Source organism: Aquarana catesbeiana, linkage group LG09 (assembly GCF_042186555.1).
Source record: "Aquarana catesbeiana isolate 2022-GZ linkage group LG09, ASM4218655v1, whole genome shotgun sequence".
Lineage (NCBI taxonomy): Eukaryota > Metazoa > Chordata > Amphibia > Anura > Ranidae > Aquarana > Aquarana catesbeiana.
In genome coordinates this window covers 149,422,854-149,445,133 of record NC_133332.1, presented here as the reverse complement: position 1 = coordinate 149,445,133, position 22,280 = coordinate 149,422,854, and the positions used below count along the sequence as shown (strand labels likewise).

The 22,280-nt window shown below is 39.8% G+C and overlaps 1 protein-coding gene across 2 annotated transcripts in view; it reads right to left on the bottom strand.

The window, feature by feature from the left end:
• The window catches only part of AFF2 (ALF transcription elongation factor 2), a 976,027-nt gene that overhangs the window by 338,566 nt on the left and 615,181 nt on the right, over nucleotides 1-22,280 (bottom strand). Inside the window, exon 8 of one of the 2 annotated variants that reach the window (XM_073599267.1) lies at nucleotides 3,748-3,879. The exons of the other annotated variant lie outside the window; for it this stretch is intronic. Within the exon in view, the coding sequence (XP_073455368.1) occupies nucleotides 3,748-3,879 (132 nt within the window). The remainder of the gene's footprint in view (nucleotides 1-3,747; nucleotides 3,880-22,280) is intronic. 2 annotated transcript variants of the gene reach the window in all.

Below are 22,280 nucleotides of genomic sequence, written 5' to 3'. Positions count from 1 at the left end.
AGTCATAATTAATTTTGTATTTTAGTGGAGAGGGATTCAAACACCTGTCAGGTTTTCATTATAGTCCGTGATCCTATTAGGGAGACTCGCTCCCTCCCTCTTTGTCCTGGTGACCAGTATCACCAAATGTGATAGTGAAAGAAAATCCCAAATTTTGAGAGGTCACCAGAACAGGAATATAGGGGAAATCTTGCAATAGAAACACTAGTTCAGGTGACCTATGTGACAACAAGGGATTTCCACCACTTTGGAGGTATTTTCTCTCACTTCCTGGTTTGTCTATTGGACAGGAAGAGAAGGGAAATATCCCCAAGGGGACACAGATATAAAGATAAAAAAAAATGGCAGGGGATATATCTCTTCTTCTGTCCAATATGAAAAAAGCTTTGCCTTCTATTCTACTTTAATATTGAACTATGGCTATTATATTCTTAGCATTCAATTCAGTCATATATTTAAATATTGTGCATGTAAGTTCATACAAAAAATAACTACCTGTCTAGGTAACATTTCATATTTCACATTATATTATTCTTTTAAGTTCATGTTGTACAGCAGTTAGCGAACTCAATAATCACCACTGACAGCAGCAGGGATTCAGGAAATAAATATCTTCTGCAAGTTTTTCTTACATTGAGGTACACATTTTTGCGTGACATTTCTAATCTATTGTTACTGGCAACAAAGACTGCAGAGAATATATCAACTATAGGTGGGCACATTTTCAATTGCTGAAGGGTTGGATATTTCTTTTAGCTTTATCGAACTCAATAGATAGCCATCTTCTCGAACAGTGTCCTAGACCCCAGCTTTTCTAAATCTGTCTTTATAAGCATCGTAATATAGTCTGCTTTAGGTACAGAAAGCCTAGCAGCTGATAACACTGAGGCAATTGTGTGCATTCTTGTGTGCCAGATCTACAGTGTCTGTGATGCGGTTCAATTAAACCTCTTTATGTGTGTAATTTTACAGTGTAGATCTACAAAATGCAATGACTAAAATTCCATGTAATCTTTATAATACTTATGTAATGTCAAAAGCAATTTTTAATTGCAGCATTTATTAAAATAATACCTGCCCGTTTTACCATGAAGATCCCTGTTATATACTTCCTGTTATGGGGTGACAACAATCCCTATCTCTGGATTGCTCTCCTGCTTTATCATATATGGTTCCAAAGGGGACTACAAGTAGATGTTGCACAGCTTTTTGAATAGGCATGTATTACTGTCCACCAGAAAGTTTGCCCAGAGCATTGATATGCAGCTGCTGCTGCAGTGAGTGAATGTGGACATGAAGTGGCTATAAAAATGCTGGAAGAGATCAGGAGTATTTCAATGAAAAACTGTAATGCGAATTAAAAACAGGTCAAGTGTTTATGATACACAGAGTTTTAGCAAAATGAATATGACCCAGGTATAGTTTACCAAAGCTTGCAGACCGTATAACTTACATATATGTTGGCAAGGTGGCTCTGCTGCACAAGATCATGTACCTAGTACATCATCCTGCAGTTTCAGGTGTGGGGCGCATGTGCACGCTGCTGGTGACCTGCTCCCACTGTAATTATACACAGTGGGAGCTGATCTGCTGGTACCGCAGACTCGATGTCCATTGGCACCCGCCGATCATTAGGCAGAGAGCCAGAACGGTGATGTAAACAAGGCAGATTGCCGTTCTGTCAGTAGAGAAGGCATTGATCCTGTGTTCCTGCAAAGCAGGAATATGGATCAATGCATTACCCTAGTAAAAGGACTTTCCTCACAGTACACAAGCACTGGCTAGGCACACAGTTAATCCTTTGATCGGCCCAATGTTAACTCCTTCCCAGCCAGTGTTAGCACTGATCACTGCATTAGTGTCACTGGTCCCCAAAAAGCGTCAAAAAGTGTAAGTTAGTGTCCGATTTGTCCACCACAATATCACAGTCCCACTATAAGTTGCTGTTTGCCGCCATTACTAGTAAAAAAAATAAATAAAATATTCCATAAATATATCCCATAGTATGTAGACACTATAACTTTTGCGTAAAGCAATCAATATACACTTATTGGGATTTTTTTTTACCAAAAATATTTAGCAGAATACACATTGGCCTGATGAAGAAATTTGATTTTTTCATTTTTTTATTGGATATGTTTTATAGCAAAATATATATTTTTTTTCAAAATTATCGGTCTTTTTTGGTTTATAGCACAAAAAATAATAAACGCAGAGGAGGTCAAAAACCAACAAAAGAAAGCTCTATTTGTGGGAAAAAACTTCATACATTTTATTTGGGTACAGCATCGCACAACTGCGCTATTGTCAGTTAAAGAAACGCAGGGCTGCATCATAAAAAATGGCCTGGTCATGAAGAGGGATAAATCTTCCTAGAGGTCAAGTGGTTAAAAGTGTTCTTTTAGGTGATGACGTCAGAGTGCGACCACCAGCCAATGTTCCTTATATAGGAGGCTTTTGGAGACTGGTTGCAACACATGGTGGATGGCTGCTGAAGTAGAGGAATAAGATAAAATAATACAGCTTCTTCCACTACCACTCAACTTAATGAGCATATTACATATTTTATTGAATGTAATAATAGATGTTACTCTGTTGCCTAAAAGGAATAAAGCCATTCATTATATCTATCAATGAGCTATTATATGGGGTGGAAGATACGATCCACATTTTGGATATTTCTGGCTAAATAGATACATTTTCTGATAGCTTGAAATGGAAATGGGATGGGATGTCTAAATAATTTAACATGCAAGTTAAAGCAGTTGTAAACTGCTGGACATTTTTTTTGTACCTGCAAGGTAATATCATAATGTGCTAGTATGAATCGCATATTAGCACATTATGATAAAATTACCTTTAAACAAATCTCTTCCAGCTCCGAGATGTCAGCACTACAGGTGCTCTTCACCCGTCTTGCTTCCAGGTTCGCGGACTCTGGCTCTGTGACTGGCCTGAGCCGTGATGGCATCGCTCCTGCGCATGCGCACAGGAGCCGCCATTCCCAGCACAGGGCTGTGAAGAAACGGCACAGGTGGCCATTCCTTCAGAGTGCATGTGTCAGTTTTGTCACTGGCTTCATGTACAGTAAATATCTCCTAAACAGTGCACATTTAGGAGATATTTACACTACCTATAGGTAAGCCTTATTATAGGTACTTCCACTTTTAAAAAATTATCACAAATTTTAATTTGATGGAGATATGGGATCTCAGAAGTATCTTTGGATAATGCCAGGTAATGTGTCCAATTCCCAATTCAGAGATGACATTCTGATGATAAGTTTTGCTTCAAAGCAAACCTGCCCCAAACCTGTTAGTGATCTGGGGAGCTGGTAACTTGCATAACTATTAACTCCACTGGAGGAAAGACTCCTTTAGTAATCACAGATTACCATGCTTTTCCAGTTCACAGGTTTTCTTTAAACAGTTCTCACATGTATTACATGCTCTATGTAACCAGAATATCCCGGGATATTTTAGATGCCAGTTACAAAGACCTAGGGAGTAGATTTTTTTGTATATTTCACAATTATTTAATTATATTGGGACCCAATATCTGGGGCATAAGCTTTTTTTTTTAAATTGCTACCTACTAATAAATAGTCTAAACCGAGTTGATGAGACCTTTTAAGATCAATGTTGAGCAGACCTCAGTTGCTAGCAAGAAACATCAAAGAAAAATTAATATCAAAGCAATTGTAAAGTTTTTTTTTCCATAAAATAAAAAAAAACATGTTATACATACCGGCTCTGTGCAATGGTATTGCACAGAACAACCCTGAACCTTGTCTTCTGTGCTACCCCACTGCTTCCTATGGAGGCACACTTCCTACTGACAGTGTCAGAAGCCAATGGCTCCCGCTGTTCACAGCCAGGCCTGAGAGAGAGGAGAGAGGACATGCAGATGATCACAGTGCTGGGTCGAAACAGGACTCAGGTAAGTATTTATGGGGGTAAAGGGGGAGAAACAGGCACTGAACTTTTTTTTTACCTTAATATATAGAAGTAATTTGTGTTTGGAAAAAAAAAGAAGTTATCTGAGAGGTATAAACAAGTGGAAATACACTTTAAAGAGTTTTCCATTCATGTGTAAAAGAGCTAAAAAGCAGGATAATCGAGAATACATCTATTCTTATTTATTTACATTTATACTGTATATGTAATTTCTATTTATTTCAGGTATAAAGCTAGCATTTAATAGACTCCAAACATGTGTCTATAAAACAATTGGCAATATATATAAATATCATGAAGCCCTGTAAAAATAGGCATGACAGCAATAGTTTTATTATAAACGTGGCAGTTATTATATATAGCCTTAGAGACTTGCTTATAAATCTGCTGTGTGTCTTCACTAGAAAACTTGATTTATCTGGAGCATTAAAGCGTAGATTTAGAAAATTTGCTAGGAATTAAGAAGTAAAGTCAGTTAGCCTGAACTCTGTCAATAATCACTCAATAACGTGTATAAAACTCTTAAGACTCTGCCGGAGGGGAACATGTGACTGCAACCTTTTAAAATTAAATAGGCCCTATTTAGCTAAGACTCTCTCAAGAGAAATGTTTAGCTCTTTAAAAAAGGATATTTTACTAATGATCTCTTTACAAATCAGCTCAAGATTAGCCTTTTAACTTTCACTTTTAGATCCCTTATACTGAACCTCTGCTTATAGGTTAAAGATATTAAACTGCTAACAAGACTGAAATACATAAACTTTTATAGCTTACAAAGAGCCCAACAGCACAGAACATCCATGTGCTCAATTCTGTATTAGTGTCTACAGCTGCAATGTTGTGTTCTGGCCCACCCTTCCTGTTTCCTACCAACCGTGAGAAGTATATTGTAAAGCCTGGTACACACTGGCTGAATATCAGCCGGTATCTGTCGGTTCAATAGAAGCCGGGTGACATTCGGCCCGTGTTTATATTAGCCTGTTCAACAGAAGCTGGCTGAACGTCTGACTTCTGTTGAACGGGCATGCTGAAAAAACAGCTGCCGATCGGCATCCAATTAGCGCTCGTGGTGTGTTCTAGCAGGGTTGGGACAGTACCCTGTAAGAACACAATAGCTCAGCAGGGAGATCTATTGCATAGTTAGTACAGTGAGCTCCCCCCAAGCGCCTTAGTTTTTTTCCTTCAACCTGCTGGGTTGAACAAAATTAAAGCTGCCTGTGTGTAGGCTTTAGAAGGAAGATCCAACCATCAAGTTAACATTAACATTTGCATAATTGAGTTCAATGGTTTTGGGGCTCTGTGGAAGTTATTAAAGCCCAACTGCAGCAAAAAATTTAATATTGTTTCAGATAAGAGTGGAGAAGGTTAGAACCTCAGATTTTTTTCTTTGCTTGTGTTCCTGTTGTCCTCTCACCCAATGTCAGGATATATTTAAATGTCTAACTACAAAAGAACAGACAGGAAAGCGCAAGCAGTGAGTGCATTACCAAAAATTTTTGAGAGAAAAAAACTGGTATAAAGAGATACTCAAGAAATTACACACTTTAGGAGTGTGTAAACCAAAAGATGCCATACAGTGCAGGATACGCATACACCAACAACACCCCACTATGTTTGCAAGCTGGCATGTTATGGGGTGGACCCCCTTCCTCAGAGCTAAGTTGACCAAAATGGGAAGGGTGGAGCCAGAATTACAAACCAGGTGTAAAGAGGGTCAAATAACGGATCTCAAAGTGCAACTCCAAAAATGGTGCAAAAAAACAAAAGAAAACAACAAAAACATATATGTACCTGAACACTTGTGTACAGCACCATCAAAATAAAAATAAAAATAGACCAAGTCCTAAATGTGTATAATGGGAGACATGTGAGGTCTTACTCCTTACAGCATGAAAGTGTCATCCATGTGTCATGAAAAAGCCGAGATCCTTGGCTGCTGCAACAGAGATGGCTGCTGGAACACAACCAGTGTTCTGTGGAGCACAAACTGCATCAACCCATGGCCCAGAAGTGCAATTGTTGATTCCTTCCATTCTGGGGGAAAGCTCCTAGCTATGGCCACATAGTTTATAAAAGAATGTAACATAGAGCGGAGGCCAGTACGACATAAGATGATGCACGTGGGCATCCACCTAAATGCAGGCTGGTGCTGGAACTCATTCAACAATTGTGTAGATTCGCTTGAAAAAGTGAATGAGGTCAGGGCCGACTCGGTGGTTGTTAATGAGTCAGGTTTGGCCCCTTCTGTTAAGGACATGGAAAGAAAGTTTTTCCCCCTTTATGGAACTTTAATGGCTCTGCCGACTGAGGGTAATCAAACACTATGTGTTAATAACACAGAATAGTGTGAAAGAGTATAGAGAGTATTATTATAAAATTATAAAAAATATATTTTATTTATGCAAATATAAAAAACATAGATATATATACATGTAAACAAAAAGTGCTGGCTGATATACAGGAATGTCATCATGGCAGAGCAAAGGACATTAAAAATCATAAGACCCGGACTTCCATGTCCATTCCAATGGGATGTGGGCCAACCCCCAGTTCGACATTTTCAACTTTTTCTGTCTGTTAAGGACATGCAACCTGAAGACTCCATGATTTCCAAGTTTTATACATTGAAAGATCTGCTTGAAGACGAGATGTCTCTTGATGTGAAGAAGGCACCCAGTGATTTCAGATTGACCAAAAGGTGTAGCTTTTTGGATAAAAATTTAAGAGATCAGTTGTAGGATTTCCCTAGGAAGTTCAGCAGAAAATGGATGGTTATCATTATACTATAGTGTGAGAGGAATGTTACTCACATCCGTTCGCAGATTGAGGCTGTCCAGGAGGAGTTCTCCCATTGGGATAATCATATCAATTATCAGATCATTGATTTTGATGCTGATCTCATTACTAGAAAATTGGGCAAGTTTGAAAAGGGATAGGGAGGACTATGAGAAAGGTTGTGAACACTGGTGGAAAAAGGCTGGAGCAGTTCCCAATTCATTTGTATAGGGAGTCCCTCAAGTCTTTTCTTGATGAAGCACTTGGGGATGGGGTTCCTACCAAGTCAGAGTGGCAATTTTTATTTAGACCGTAACCACTTACACTGTACTTTTACCACTTTTTCAAGATTCATAGATTCATAGGTTTATGTAACCAACCTTCTGGGTAGACCTAATATTTCTTGTATTGACAGCCTCGCTAGTCCCATGGGGCGTTACATAGATTTCTCTCTTGGAATTAGCAGTGCAGCTTCCATCTTACGTTCGGGATTCTGGCCATATGCTAGAGATTCTCACCCAGTACCAATGGCAGACTGGCTACCGTTGGATATTGTTACATTAACCAACCTCTTTTTACACCTCTATGATACACCATTTCTGATTGCAGGCAGTGCAATAATTCATGAGATTTCATGCGCAAACCAAGCAGGTCTCCTTTATCATCTGCAGAATACACCCTGACACATAACTATTTTGTGTTCCAGAAGAGTATTACAGACAATAAGAGGCACTGCTATGGGGCCAGGTTTGCCCCAAGTTATGCCAACCTGTTCATGGGCTGTTAGGAACACTTTTACATCTGGTTTAATAATCCCTTTGGGGTGAACCTAGTCCTGTGCGCTCATTATATTGACGACATTCTAATAATTTGGTATTTTAGTGACAGTCAGCTAGCATCTTTTCTGGCTTACTGCCAGCATAACCCCCTATGGGATCCAATTCACCCATGTGGTAGAAGTAGTACTACCTGCATGCTCACAGTCATCACTATTCAAGGTGGATCAAAAACATGCCCTTTGGACAGTTCTGCTGGCTCAAAAAGACATGCACTTGTCTACAGGATTACGACGAGCAAAGTGGTCTATTAAGGAAACGATTTTTAGAGAAGGGCTATGACCAGGCTCTCATTGATGAGGCATACACCAAGTTTCTGCAGTCCTATGCTGATGTAGTGGGTGATGTGCCTCACAACAATGAGGGCATGTGTCCTAGGAGCTTGGTAGTTTTGGTCCAAGAATATAAGTCAGCAATTCAATATAATTTTCAGTACTCTGTACAATAGCAAAGCCTTTGACATCAAGCAAATTATTGAGACATACTGGAGTATTCTCCACTGTGGTCCCTGGCTCACAAGTGCCATTTCAGAGCACCCTAATATCATTTTTCGTAGACCCAAAAATGTGAGCGGGTTTATAGCACCCAGCAGGGACCGACTTCAGAAGACCATGGTCAGTCCCAGCTGGTGTTGCTTGTTTCACCAAAAGGGCAGCTACATGTGTGGTATCCCCAACTGTGGAGCATGCCAATGTATATGTAATATGTAGCAAAGGAAGAAGACAGTCACAGGTAACAATGACCAGACCTACACCATTTGGCAGTTTATTAATCGTGGATCACAATTTGTGGTCTACTGCCCGTTATATCCCAGTTGCTTTCTCAATGTGGGTCGGACAACACACAATTAATGGGTATGGTCTGGGGAACACAAAAGGAATATTCTCAAAGGCTTCAACAAACATTCAGTTCTGCTTAATTTTATGGAGCAGCACAATAACGATCCCTCCAGTCTTAAGGTGTTTGGGTTGGAAACCATCATGGGGGATGTGGATTTGGGAAGACAGTTCCATAGGCTTTGCAGAAGGGAAACCTTCTGGATACATCAACTAGGAACCAAGAGGTTTGAATGTAGGTTTGGATGTCCAAAATCTGATGTGACTGGTAGGATTGTTGCCCAATGGGCTCTTTTGCCACCTTAACATATGTTATACATACCATGACTAAGCTTCCATACTTGTGGTCTTTTCCACCTTCTCTTTTTTGTTTAAGAAGAGTTTTTCACACTCATGTCTGGTAATAATTAATGCATGTTTGTGCCCATAGAGGTACATGCATTGATGAACCCATCAATTAACTAATTTTTTTAGACACATATGTTTTTCTGTAATCTGCAAGTCTAATATCTCCACTTCTCTTTTTGTACTGCAGGTCATTTTGATATACATATGTTTGTATGTGAAAATTGTCACTATATACACATTTTTTACATCTAATCATTTAATGGTATGTTTTCTTTTATCATCAGCCTTGTTTTCAGTGTGATACTTTTGGGTATCATCTTAAACATTTTGGTTGATACAAATATTTATTTTTATGTATTGATTGATTTTTTAATTCTAATTTATTTATTTAGTTTGTTTTTTATTCATGTATATATTTGTATTATTAGTTTTATTATTACTTATTTTGTTGTGCTTAATTTTATTTTAGCACATATGGTAGTCATTATCATGACTGTGATTATTGTACATGGCAATGATCATTTTATTAAGCGAGCATCGATATACAAGTGCAATTTACAGTTCACGCCGGCAATGCTTTGAGTCAATCCAGCACTACATGTGGGTTATTATTTAACGGATTGTGTGAAGTGATGTGTTTTTTTGCAACTATGGCAGTTGGTCTGGTTTGACATACATGTATTAGTTTATATTCCACATTTTGTGTTTTTTTTGGTGACACTACCCAATGGGAACACTTCCGTAGATATCATGTGTTACCTGCAACAGGAAGTGATAAGATCAGTCACTTCCACTCTGTGATTGTCTGCATTTGCAGGATTCCTGTCATGGCCACATTCTTCCAGCACCAACCTTCATTTAGGTGGATGACCACGTACATCATCTTATGTTGTACTGGTCTCCACTCTGTGTTAAACATAGCCATAGCTGGGATCCTTCACCTAGAACTGGAAGGAATCAACAGTTGCATTTCCAGTCATGGGTTGATACTGTTTGCGCTCCAGGGAACGCTGGTTGCGTTCCAGTGGCCATCGCTACCATTGGAGTACTGTTGCAGCAGGCAATGATCTCAGCTTTTCATGACAGATGGATTACACTTTCGTGCTATAAGGGGTAAGACCTTACATGTCTCCAGTTTCATTATTAGAACTTGGTTTATTTTTTACTTATTTTTACTCTGATGATGCAGTACACACATTTTTTTTTTTTGCATCATTTTTGGAGTTGCACTTTGAGATCTGTTATTTAACCCTCTTTAAACCCGGTTTGTAAATCTGGCTCTGCCCTCCCCATTTTGGGGTGGGGCTATGTATGGGTGTCTGTATTTCTTCTTAATGTAACTTCAGTAGCTTTACAAGCTCACATGAATAAATGTGACATGTCACAATGTATAGCAACAGTGTGATTCTTCAAATCTTAGTTGGCCTACATTGCGATGACATTATCAGTCTGCTGCAGGACAGAGGAAGCATTTCATTTGTCTCCTCTTGCCCACTGACCATTCAGACTGTACATTGTAACTTCATAGAAAGTCACAATGTAGGAGACTGCAGCAGAGTGTGACTGAGGCATTTGTCAGTGAGGGAAGTAGATGCTGTGGCTTGGAAAAATTAATCTAATGTGCAAGTTAAAGAAATCCCAAAAACAAAAGGAGGATTAAATACTGAACACTGGCTTGGATAGCACTGCTACAATGTTCCTAACATTAGTCTATCCATGATACAGTATCTCACAAAAGTCAGTACACCCCTCACATTTTTGTAAATATTTTATTATATCTTTTTATTTGACAACACTGAAGAAATTATACTTTGCTACAATGTAAAGTAGTGAGTGTACTTTCTTGTTAAACAAAAAGTAGTGAGTGTACAGTTTGTATAACAGTGTAAATTTGCTTTCCCCTCAAAATAACTCAACACACAGCCATTAATGTCTAAACTGCTGGCAACAAAAGTGAGTTCACCCCTAAGTGAAAATGTCCAAATTGGGCCCAATTAGCTATTTTCCCTCCCCAGTGTCATGTGACTTGTTAGTGTTACAAGGTCTCAGGTGTGAATGGGGAGCAGGTGTGTTAAATTTGGTGTTATTGCTCTCACTCTCTCATACTGGTCACTGGAAGTTCAACATGGCACCTCATGGAAAAGAACTCTCTGAGAATCTGAAAAAAAGAATTGTTGGTCTACATAAAGATGGCCTAGGCTATAAGAAGATTGCCAAGACCCTGAAACTGAGCTGCAGCAAGGTGGCTAAGACCATACAGCGGTTTAACAGGACAGGTTCCACTCAGAACAAGCCTTGCCATGGTCGACCAAAGAAGCTGAGTGCACGTGCTCAGCATCATATCCAGAGGTTGTCTTTGGGAAATAGATGTATGAGTGCTGTCAGCATTGCTGCAGAGGTTGAAGGTGTGGGGGGTCAGCCTGTCAGTGCTCAGTCCATATGTCGCACACTGCATCAGATTGGTCTGCATGGCTGTCGCCTCAGAAGGAAGCCTCTTCTAAAGATGATGCACAACAAAGCCCGCAAACAGTTTGCTGAAGACAAGCAGACTAAGGACATGGATTACTGGAATCATGTCCTGTGGTCTGATGAGACCAAGATAAACTTATTTGGTTCAGATGGTGTCAAGTGTTTGTGGCAGCAACCAGGTGAGGAGTATAAAGACAAGTGTGTCTTGTCTACAGTCAAGCATGGTGGTGGGAGTGTCATGGTCTGGGGCTGCATGAGTGCTGCCAGCACTGGGTAGCTACAGTTCATTGAGGGAACCATGAATGCCAACATGTACTGTGACATACTGAAGCAGAGCATGATCCCCTCCCTTCAGAGACTGGGCCGCAGGGCAGTATTCCAACATGATAACGACCCCAAACACACCTCCAAGAGGACCACTGCCTTGCTAAAGAAGCTGAGGGTAAAGGTGATAAGCTGGCCAAGCATGTCTCCAGACCTAAACCCTATGGAGCATCTGTGGGGCATCCTTAAGTGGAAGGTAGAGGAGTGCAAGGTCTCTAACACCCACCAGCTCCGTGATGTTGTCATGGAGGAGAGGAAGAGGACTCTAGTGGCAACCTGTGAAGCTCTGGTGAACTCCATGCCAAGGGGGTTAAGGCAGTGCTGGAAAATAATAGTGGCCACACAAAATATTGACACTTTGGGCCCAATTTGGACATTTTCACTTAGGGGTGTACTCAATTTTGTTGCCAGCGGTTTAGACATTATTAGGTGTGTGTTGAGTTATTTTGAGGGGACAGCAAATTTATACTGTTATACAAGCTGTACACTCACTACTTTACATTGTAGCAGCATGTAATTTCTTTAGTGTCACATGAAAAGATATAATAAAATATTTACAAAAATGTGAGGGGTGTACTCACTTTTGTGAGATAATCTATAATCATATATGCATAATCCAACACAGACATCTTTATAAATTGTTACAATCTACTAATTTCACTGGCGGTTGTCCTACATTGCTTTGCATTTCCCATTGCTGTAATCCAATCATTCTCTTTTTTCATCAAATTACTATATTCTGCCAATATACAATGAAAACTATTTTCAGTCAGTGGCCATGTTAAGTCATTACAATGAAAACAATGAAGTGTAAGTATACCAATATATAAATATAAAATCTGTGCTGAGTCATAAAAGTTAAGCAGCTTGCTATAAAATTGTGATACCAATTCAAATTATATATATAACCAAATAAAGCAGCTCTACAAATTCTGTGTGTACAAATTTCCAACAATGCCAGCTGTAAAGTGCAAAAATGCAATATGAAACATCAAATAATATAGAGTGCAAAGGTGAAATATAAAACATCAAATGATGTAGAATACAAACAACTAATTCATAAAATGTGTAAAGTAGAGATAAAGTGCATATTTAAGTTCATGTGTCAATTTTTTTTTTATATTTCCACATATCAATCAACTAAATAAATAAATAAATATACATAGTCCATCAGTGAGTCAAACGTCCCATCACAGAACATCCACAGTGCGTGGTCCTCCAAATATTAACATTGGTGCAAGTAAAGGAAAATTAACTCAACCACGGACTAGTAGTAGTTACCAAGCGCCTCTTACCAGAACAGTTGGGCCACAGATTATAATGGTGGGAAATGCATGAGGTATAACTCACAGGCTTGACAGGAGACGGTCGCCACTCAACAGTCAATGGTGGTATAATAGTGGGGAACATAAAACACACATCTCCATTGTGAAGTCTGTTTAAAAGTAGTATCTTTTATTGTAAAAAAGTCAGTGCTCCAACTAACAAGCTTTCCCACACAGCAGAATTAGAGCAGCAGGCTGATAGTTAGCATAGAACAAACGCCGACAATGATTGGCAAGTGGTGCATGTGGACACCGTAGTTGGCAATGCCCTGAAGTGCAAGGATCTACCCAAACAAGCCATTTAAATTATATGTAGTCAGCTTGGCCTTCACACTTCATTCAATTTTTTTGTAATTACTATATATCGCTCGGGATGGACACACTCACTGCCATCCAACAGTTAGATGCCAGAGCCTCAGTGGACAATAGAGAATCTGGCATTTGACAGGTAAATGGTACTGGCAGGGCTTAGCACCAGGAAGGAGTGAAGCCCTGAATACAGCCTAGACCTTGAAAAAAGGACGCACCCCAGGCACAGAGGGAGTGACTTAAAGACTAATTCAGATACTGTCATGAGCCCAGGTTCACACACGATCTCAGACATCGCATGTGATTCGCACCCGCACTGCAGGTGCCAATCATATGCAATGTCTGTGCAGTGTGAGTTCAGCCATACAGTTGAATGGCTGAACTCGCATTGGATTTGCAGAAAAAAAAGGTGCAGGGACTTTTTCTTCCCCGCACTGGAATTGGAACACATGGGTGTTCTCACCCATGTGATCCGATTCCTGTCCGAATCCACAGTTTGCACTGTGATCTGTGAACAGATCTGGAGGTGTCATTAACATTGTATTGACACCCGCAGCAGTTCGCACAAGGCAGTGTGATCTGGCTGCGGGAGACATGCGATGCGGGAACCGGGCTGTAATCGCACTGGTTCCCGCATCGCATATGTATGAGACTAGGCTGAGGTACCTCATATTAACTTAAGCATTTTTAGGGCCAGGTTATGTCCACATTAAATATTGAGATTAGCCTTAGGATTAAGCATTTCATGTTTGTGTTGTTCCTACAACTTTAATTTATTAAAGAAGCTCTTATATCTGGAAATCCATGTGCACGTCATCTTATTTTGTAAAATTTATAAAAAGTAACATGGATTCCAGGTGGAGTCTCCCTAGCAGTAGCACAAGTTTTGCACTACTGCAAGCACAAATGTTTGTTCCTGTATTTGTTTTTTACTTGGCATTCACACTTTACGCACAAACATTGCTGTTACCAGTACCAGTTTTGTACTTTTTTAAAATACAGTATTTGAGAAGGATATTAACAATGTAAATGCTTGATTGGTATAATTTACTCACTATGCTCAAATTACAAATTTAAACATAACCACTGTTTTAATTTTAAATGAGAAAATGTAATCAATTAGGTTTCTAGAGCATGTGATGCATTTTTATATGGAATTAAAGAAAGAAAAAACATGTGAGCCCTTCGGGAACAGAAGATTATGGGTAGATTTGAATGATTGCTACTTGAAATGCATTTTTCTAATTAGGAGCAAGCTTTAACGGAGCATGATTTCAAAAAGACGGAGACTTAGTCATCTAGTTCTCTGAAAAGGTCATGGATCTGGAAATTACTATAATTAATGGTGCCAGGAAAATGCAGTCAACAGCAGAGAACAAACAGAGACTTAAGAAAACACGACAATATTTGGGAACCTATTCTGTATTAAGAGAAAAGCTAGTGTAGCTGTTTAGCTTTTTAATTAATGCTAGAACTTTAGTAATATGCAGCTAAACAGGAATCTGAGTAGCTTTAACATTTAAACTGGATGCTGCCCTGATTAAAAAAGGACCTATCATTGATTCATACAGAAGATGTAATTACAATACAGGGTAAAATAGTGATGTGCCTGCCTCGGTTACCATCTTATGTGCATCCCCCAGAGACTTTCTCACTTTGTTGGTCATCTCTTGCTTTCTTTGCAGATGCCCAGGTGTCTAGGCCCAGGGAGCAATGTCTGTAGGGAGGACAGGGACAGTGTTCAACATGTAATTCATGAGTTGGTAGTGTGGGGACTGCAGAGTGGAAAGAGGAAGTCCAAAGATGGCACTGCGCCTCTTTAACACTCTATTTTTCAGATACAATTACATTAGAAAAAAACATCTAAAAATAAAAGATACAATGTATTTTTACAATATGTCATTCTACTATATAAAAATCATAGAAGTATTTTTTTCAAATAAAACAGGGTACCAAACAAAAAGCCTTTTTATGTCCTTAAAAATTATTTAGGTGGGCAAATAAGTCAGTTAACCAACACATACTAGCGCTGCAAAATTTGGCCTGGGCATCTAGACTTTAATAAGTTTTGGGCACAAAAAGGTTAATATAATCCCTGCAAGTATAATACAAGACAAACTACTGTATGTGTGCAATAATGCCTAACCCAATATCATAAAAAATGAAAGCTAGTCAACACTGGACTGTATTTCACACCAAAGTTCAAAAGGCAAAACTAAATAACATTGCAGCATTAATAACTCTAACAGAATAAATACCTTTACTTTAAACCTACCAAAACATAAAGATACATAAAAACTGCATCATATAATAATCCCAAAACACAAAAGTCCATGTCATTCAAAAAATGTCTTCAAATACTATCTTCAATAAAGCAGCCCATACAATATACATTCTTTTAGTTCAACCAGTGGGTAAATTGCACAGGAACACATAGTGTGTTCCTGTGTAATTCCTGGTGTGAACTGGCCCTAAATAAAAAAAGTCCCCTGTCCCCCTTAGCAGAAGTCTGACATGCCCCCTGCTGAGTCAAAACCAGTGCTCTCTAATCTACTGTTGTTGATCGCATCTCTGACTCTGCATGGGTCAGTTAGGACTCTGCAGAGAGACCACTGCTTCTACATATAGGGCAAGTGTCCTTCTCTAAAAAATGTTGGCAGGGGACAGGCTTTACAAGGCAGGCCATGACAGCTTTCTAAAGAAAAAGACTTTGCACACCTTTTGTTTATATGCACCTGGAATGTATTTAGTTGATTCAAACTGAAAGCTCAGTTAGGCTTTATATTTAGGGCCATTTAATTAATCACTTCAATACCAGGCACTTTCGCCTCTTCCTGCCAGGACAATTTTCACCTTTCAGTGCTGTCGCATTTTGAATGACAATTGCGCGGTCATACAACACTGTACCCAAACTAAATTTGTATAATTTCCTTCCCACAAATACAGCTTTCTTTTGGTGGTATTTGATCACCACTTGGGTTTTTATTTTTTACTAAACCAACTAAAAAAGACCAAAATTTTGGAAAAAAAAAAAGTTTTTCTTCGTTTCGGTTATAAAATTTTGTTTTCTCCTTCACTGATGGGCACAGATTATTATTATTATTATTATACAGGATTTATATAGCACCGACAATTTACGCAGCGCTTTACAACATTAGGGCAGACAGTACAAGTACAATACATTTCAATACAGGAGGAATCAGAGGGCCCTGCTCATTAGAGCTTACAATCTAGGAGGGAGGGTCAAGTTATATAAAAGGGTAATAGCTGTGGGGGATGAGCTAATGGAGAAAATAGTGCAGTTGTTAGATGGAGGCAGGATAGGCTTCTCTGAAGAGGAAAGTTTTCAGGGATCGCCTAAAAGTGGATAAATTTGGAGACAGTCTGACAGATTGGGGTAGGGAATTCCAGAGGATAGGTGAGGCTCGGGAGAAGTCCTGGAGGCGGATATGGGAGGAGGTGATGAGGGAGCTAGAGAGCAGGAGGTCTTGGGAGGAACGGAGATGGCGATTAGGTTGGTATTTTGAGACTAGATTAGTGATGTAGCTGGGGGCAGAGTTGTGGATGGCTTTGTAACTTATTGTTAGTATTTTGAATTTAATTCGTTGGGCGAGTGGTAGCCAATGGAGGGATTGGCAGAGAGGGGTAGCAGACACTGAGCGGTTTGTAAGGTGGATGAGTCTGGCAGCAGCATTCATGATGGACTGAAGGGGGGATAGTCTATTTAAAGGTAAGCCAATGAGGAGAGAGTTGCAGTAGTCGAGGCGAGAGATATCCAGGGAGTGAATTAGGAGCTTTGTGGTTTCATTGGTTAGAAAGGGACGTAGTTTAGAGATGTTGCGGAGGTTGAGGCGGCAAGCTTTGGAAAGTGATTGGATGTGGGGCCGAAAGGAGAGTTCAGAATCCAGGATAACACCTAGCACCCTGACATGTGGGGACGGGTGGATGGTTTTGCCATTGCTCTTGACAGAGAAGTCAGGGGAAGAGGCACGTGGGGGAGGAAATATTATAAGCTCGGTTTTGGACAAGTTGAGTTTGAGGAAGTGGTGTGACATCCATACAGATATGTCGGTTAGTAAGTTAGTGATGCGTGAGGAGACTGATGGAGTGAGTTGAGGGGTGGAGAGATAGATTTGTGTGTCATCAGCATAGAAATGATATTGAAAGCCGTGAGAGGCTATCAACTGACCCAGGGAAGAGGTGTAGATTGAGAATAAAAGAGGTCCAAGAACAGAACCTTGGGGGACCCCGACAGAGAAGGGAAGAGGAGTGGAGGAAGTAGAATTGTAAGTGACACTGAAGGTGCATTGGGATAGGTAGGATGAGAGCCACTGAAGAGTACAGTCACAGAGACCGAGGGAGTAAAGTTTTTTGAGGAGGAGGGGGTGGTCAACCGTGTCAAAGGTAGCTGAAAGATCCAGAAGTAGGAGTACAGAATAGTGTCCGTCGGTTTTTGCAGTTAGTAGGTCATTAGTGAGTTTTAAAAGAGCAGTTTCTGTGGAGTGTTGAGGGCGAAATCCAGATTGAAGGGGATCAAGAAAGTTGTTTTTAATGAGGTGGTCACTCAGTTGGTTGTAAACTAAGCGTTCAAGGAGTTTAGAGGAAAAGGGGAGCAAGGAGATAGGGCGTAGGTTGTTAAGATTGGTAGGGTCCAAGGACGGCTTTTTGAGTATGGGGGTGACCAGTGCATGTTTTAGAGCATCGGGGAAGATGCCAGAGGTGAGGGAGAGATTGAAGATGTGGGTTAGAGAGTGTAGGATGGGGTCAGAGGGTGACCGTAGCATTTGAGAGGGAATAGGGTCCAGGGGACAGGTGGTTAGGTGGGCGATAGAAAGGAGTTTAGCAACTTCGTCTGTAGTAGCATATTTGAATGGGGGGAGTGTCAGTTGTACCTGTTGACATGGGGTCTTAGCTGGGGGAGATACTTGTAGAATGGAGATTTCATCACCGATTGTATCAATCTTGTTTTTGAAGTGATTAGTGATTTCCTGGGCAGTGAGTAAGTCAGTGGGTGGAGGCGGTGGAGGACAAAGTAGAGAGTTGAAGGTAGAGAAGAGTTTACGGGGATTGGATGAGAAGGTGTTAATAACAGTTGTAAAATAGGTTTGCTTGGCAGTGTGGAGGAAAGAATAGTATTTTTGGAGGGCAGATTTGTATTGGTTGAAGTCTTTGAAAGACTTAGTCTTGTGCCACAGACGCTCAAGAGCGCGACTATGTTTTTTGAGAATTTTAGTGTCAGCTGTTTGCCAGGGTTCTAGGGGTCGAGGCCTGATTCTGCGTGTAGTGAGGGAAGCGAGCTTGTCCAGGGTGGAGGACAGAGATTTATTGTAGATGGACGTGGCTTGGTTGGGGCCGGACAGGGGAGAGATTTTGTCATAGAGGTGGTCAGTAGCAGAATAGAGGAAAGAGGAGTTGAAGTTGCAAAAGTTTCTATCGGTGATGGTTAGGCGATTGGAGAGAAAGGTGGTGGAAGACAGGGGGAGAGAGAAACTAATAAGGTGGTGGTCGGAGAAAGGAAAAGGATTGTTATGCGGATGATGATGCGGCACTGATGGGCACTGATGAGGCAGCACTGATAGGCACTGATGAGTTGGCACTGATAAGGTGGCACTGATGGGCACTGATGAGGAGGCACTGATATGCAGCACTGATGGGCACCAATAGGCGGCACTGATATGCAGCACTGATGGGCACTGATAGGTGGCACTGTCAGGCGGTACAGATGGGCATTGACAAGCGGCTGTGATGGGCACTGACAGGCAGCACTGATTGGCACTGATAGGCAGCACTGATTGGCACTGATAGGTGGTACTGATTGGCACTGACAGGTGGCACTGGCAGGTGGTACTGATGGGCAGTACTGATGATGAGGTACTGATGAGGTTTTGACAGGTGTTATTGTAGGGCACTGATTGGCAATGTGATGGGCACTGAATGGCACTGTGGTGGGCACTATATGGCACTGTTTGGCACTTTATTGGGCACTTTATTGGGCACTGATAGGCGATCCTGAGGGGGCACTGACTGGGTACCTTTTTGGCACTTCTTTTGGGGCTGTGCTGATAATCAATGTGCTGATTATCAGCACAGACCCCCCCTCTGACAGGGAGAGCCACCGATCGGCTCCAACCGGATCTCTCTGTCAGCACGAACCGAGGTATGCCGTTTACCGGCACTTCCTGGTTCACGCAATGATCAGCTGTGATTGGTCACAGCTGATCACATGGTAAGAAGCACGCGCTGGCATGTTATTCTGCTGGACATCATATGACACCCAGTCAGGATAACAGAACCACTTCCCGGACATCAATCTGTTATTGGCCGGGCGGGAAGTGGTTAAAATAAGGATAAAGTCAAATATGAGGACAGCCAAGTATACATGACAAATGCAGGCATGAAAATCAGAGTAATTCAGCAAGTAACCCTAATATGCCCAGAATTAATTTACATTCACAGTGTTTGAATAGAGTGTGCCGGTAGGACCCTCTTACAGAGTACTGTGCCACCTGCCTTCCATAAATTGCAGCTACTGCATGCTACATAATCTAATAAAAGACTTAAGTTGTCCACACAACACTTTGTATGAAAACTCTTGTTAGTACATTTGATAACACCAGCAGAGATTTGAGGAATGTTAATTAAAAGTGCTTTCAAATTTTGCATTTTTTGCATTTGCTTTTCACACTCCATTTTGGTATCAATGGATTTTCCCAAGCAAAAACCACATACACTGTTAGAAAGTCAATCATTCTGTTCCTTTGAACTTTTTTGTCACTATGGTTAAAAACAAATGTCGATTTTAACCCACTAACTAATAAATAATTGTATGAATGTTCTGAAAATGAAGATATTCAAACAACTTCTATTAGCGTATAGCCAGCTTAAGTTTGATAAAAACTTAAATTCAGCTTAAAGTAGCTGAAGGCACATGACAGGCATTTCAGAAATGTGGATGTTGCAGAAATGCTAATCTTCAGCAAGCAATGCACAGTACACTAGGGGATGAAAAGTATACCCAAAGGTTCTGCTTTGCAAAATCATCAATTAAATAATGCAAAGTATTGTAATTATTATACATGTTTTTTATTTGCTTGGAACAATGATTATAACCATAGTGGTCTATCTTCTGGGAGTATTATTGTGATATTATAGATGTGGTCTGGAGAAAATTTAGCAGAAGTGGTCTCTCAGTATTTTAATGTGAAACTCCATCTCAGAGACTAGAAGGAATTTAAAATCTAGCTAATATCCAACTCAACGAATTAAAGAATTAAATATTTTAAACACAGGACTCAAATGTGCAGCTAACAAATCAATTAACAAATTCAGTGTGTATATTGTTTTTCAGAAATATATAAGAAAATTAAATATGAAAAGGTATTTTTTGGGTTTGAATTTAGGCCCAACGAGTAAAATCGACTACACAACCATAGGTGTGGATAGTGGTTTAAAAAATAAATCATTGTTCAACCCACCACAACCTTCTAATAAACACGTGGACGTCTTCAAACAAATGGTTTTAAAGGACGTAGACAAATTAGTACCTAAGAAAAATGTGAATCCAAAATATACTGAAGATGGTTTAAAATCTTTGGAAGCAAAGAAAGATGTGGTCATCAGACAAGCAGATAGGGGGGGGGGTTGTGATTTTGGATAGTGTTTTTTACCATTCTCAATTAAACAATATGTTATCTGATGATAATACATATATACAACTAACTAGTGACCCCACTGACGATTATAGAAAGGATTTGATGAACCTGGTGGAACACGGTTATAATATGAGAGTATTGAATAAAAAAGAATAAAGACCTTGTCCCAAGTTTCAGTGTGTCCCAACGGTATATGCATTAGCTAAGATACATAAAGACCCTCAGAATCCCCCTGCCAGACCCATAGAAAATAGTATCAATTCTGTATCAGCTAGAATAGGCCAGTATTTAGATAATTTTCTGCAAAGCGTAATAGAAACGAAAGCCTATTTGAAGGATACAAGGCAGTTTCTACAGCTTTTTGAATAATGTTGGCATCCCGGATGCCCAAGATTTATTTTTGGTCACCGCACATATGGCTTCATTGTACACAGTAATACAGCATGATGATGCTTTGTTACCTTTAAATTGGGCACTAAGCAAAAGGGAAGATCTACCATTTGTGCAAAATATTTTTTTAGGAATGGCCCTAGGTTACTGTTTAAGCCATAATTATTTTGGTACGAGGGTACATTTCTTCACCCAAATTAAAGGCGTAGCAATGGGTGTGAAATTTTCGCCATCTCTAGCAAACCTCTTTACGAATGCATGGGAGGATAAATTCAGATATGGACAACAAAGGAATGAACTCTTGTTTTACAAGTGGTTCATTGTTGATCTATTTTTTATATGGGTGGGTACTGAATCCTCTCTAGTAACATTTGTCAATGAGCTGAATAAAAATGTAAATAGCATTAAATTAGCATGCAAATGGAGCCGTGAAACAATAAATTACTTAGACGTTACAGTAATGCTCATTAACTGTCAACTGGTGACTAAATGTTTCTTCAAACCGACAGATTGGAATAGCTACTTATCAATCCATAGTGGACATGGTTGAAAAATATACCTAAGGGTCAATTTACAAAGAGTTAGGAGGATTTGCACACAAGATGATGATTACTCAGAACAAGCACAAATTTTAAGGAATCATTTGGGGAGAAAGGGTATAACACATTTGTCCTTGATAAGGCTATTAATGAAATACATAAAGTCCCCCAGAACAGTTGTCTGATTGATAGAATCAAACAAAAGGATACTAAGCATGAATGGGGCTTCATCAGTGCCTATTATGCACAACATAAAGAGGTGGAAGCCATTTTCAAGAAATATTGACGCTATTAAGTACTGATAAAATTTTAACAAAAGCTATTCCGGATAATCCAATATTTATTTATAGAAAGGGACAATCTTTCAGTTATAGGGTTGTTAAGACTTGATTTGTTGTAGCCGTATTAGTGCAATTGTGACAGAGAAAATTGAGTACTGTCCGTGATACTTTTTTTATTTGCACTAACATACAATTTTGATGCTTGTGGGATCCAATGGTGTTGAGGTTTCAAACACCAAC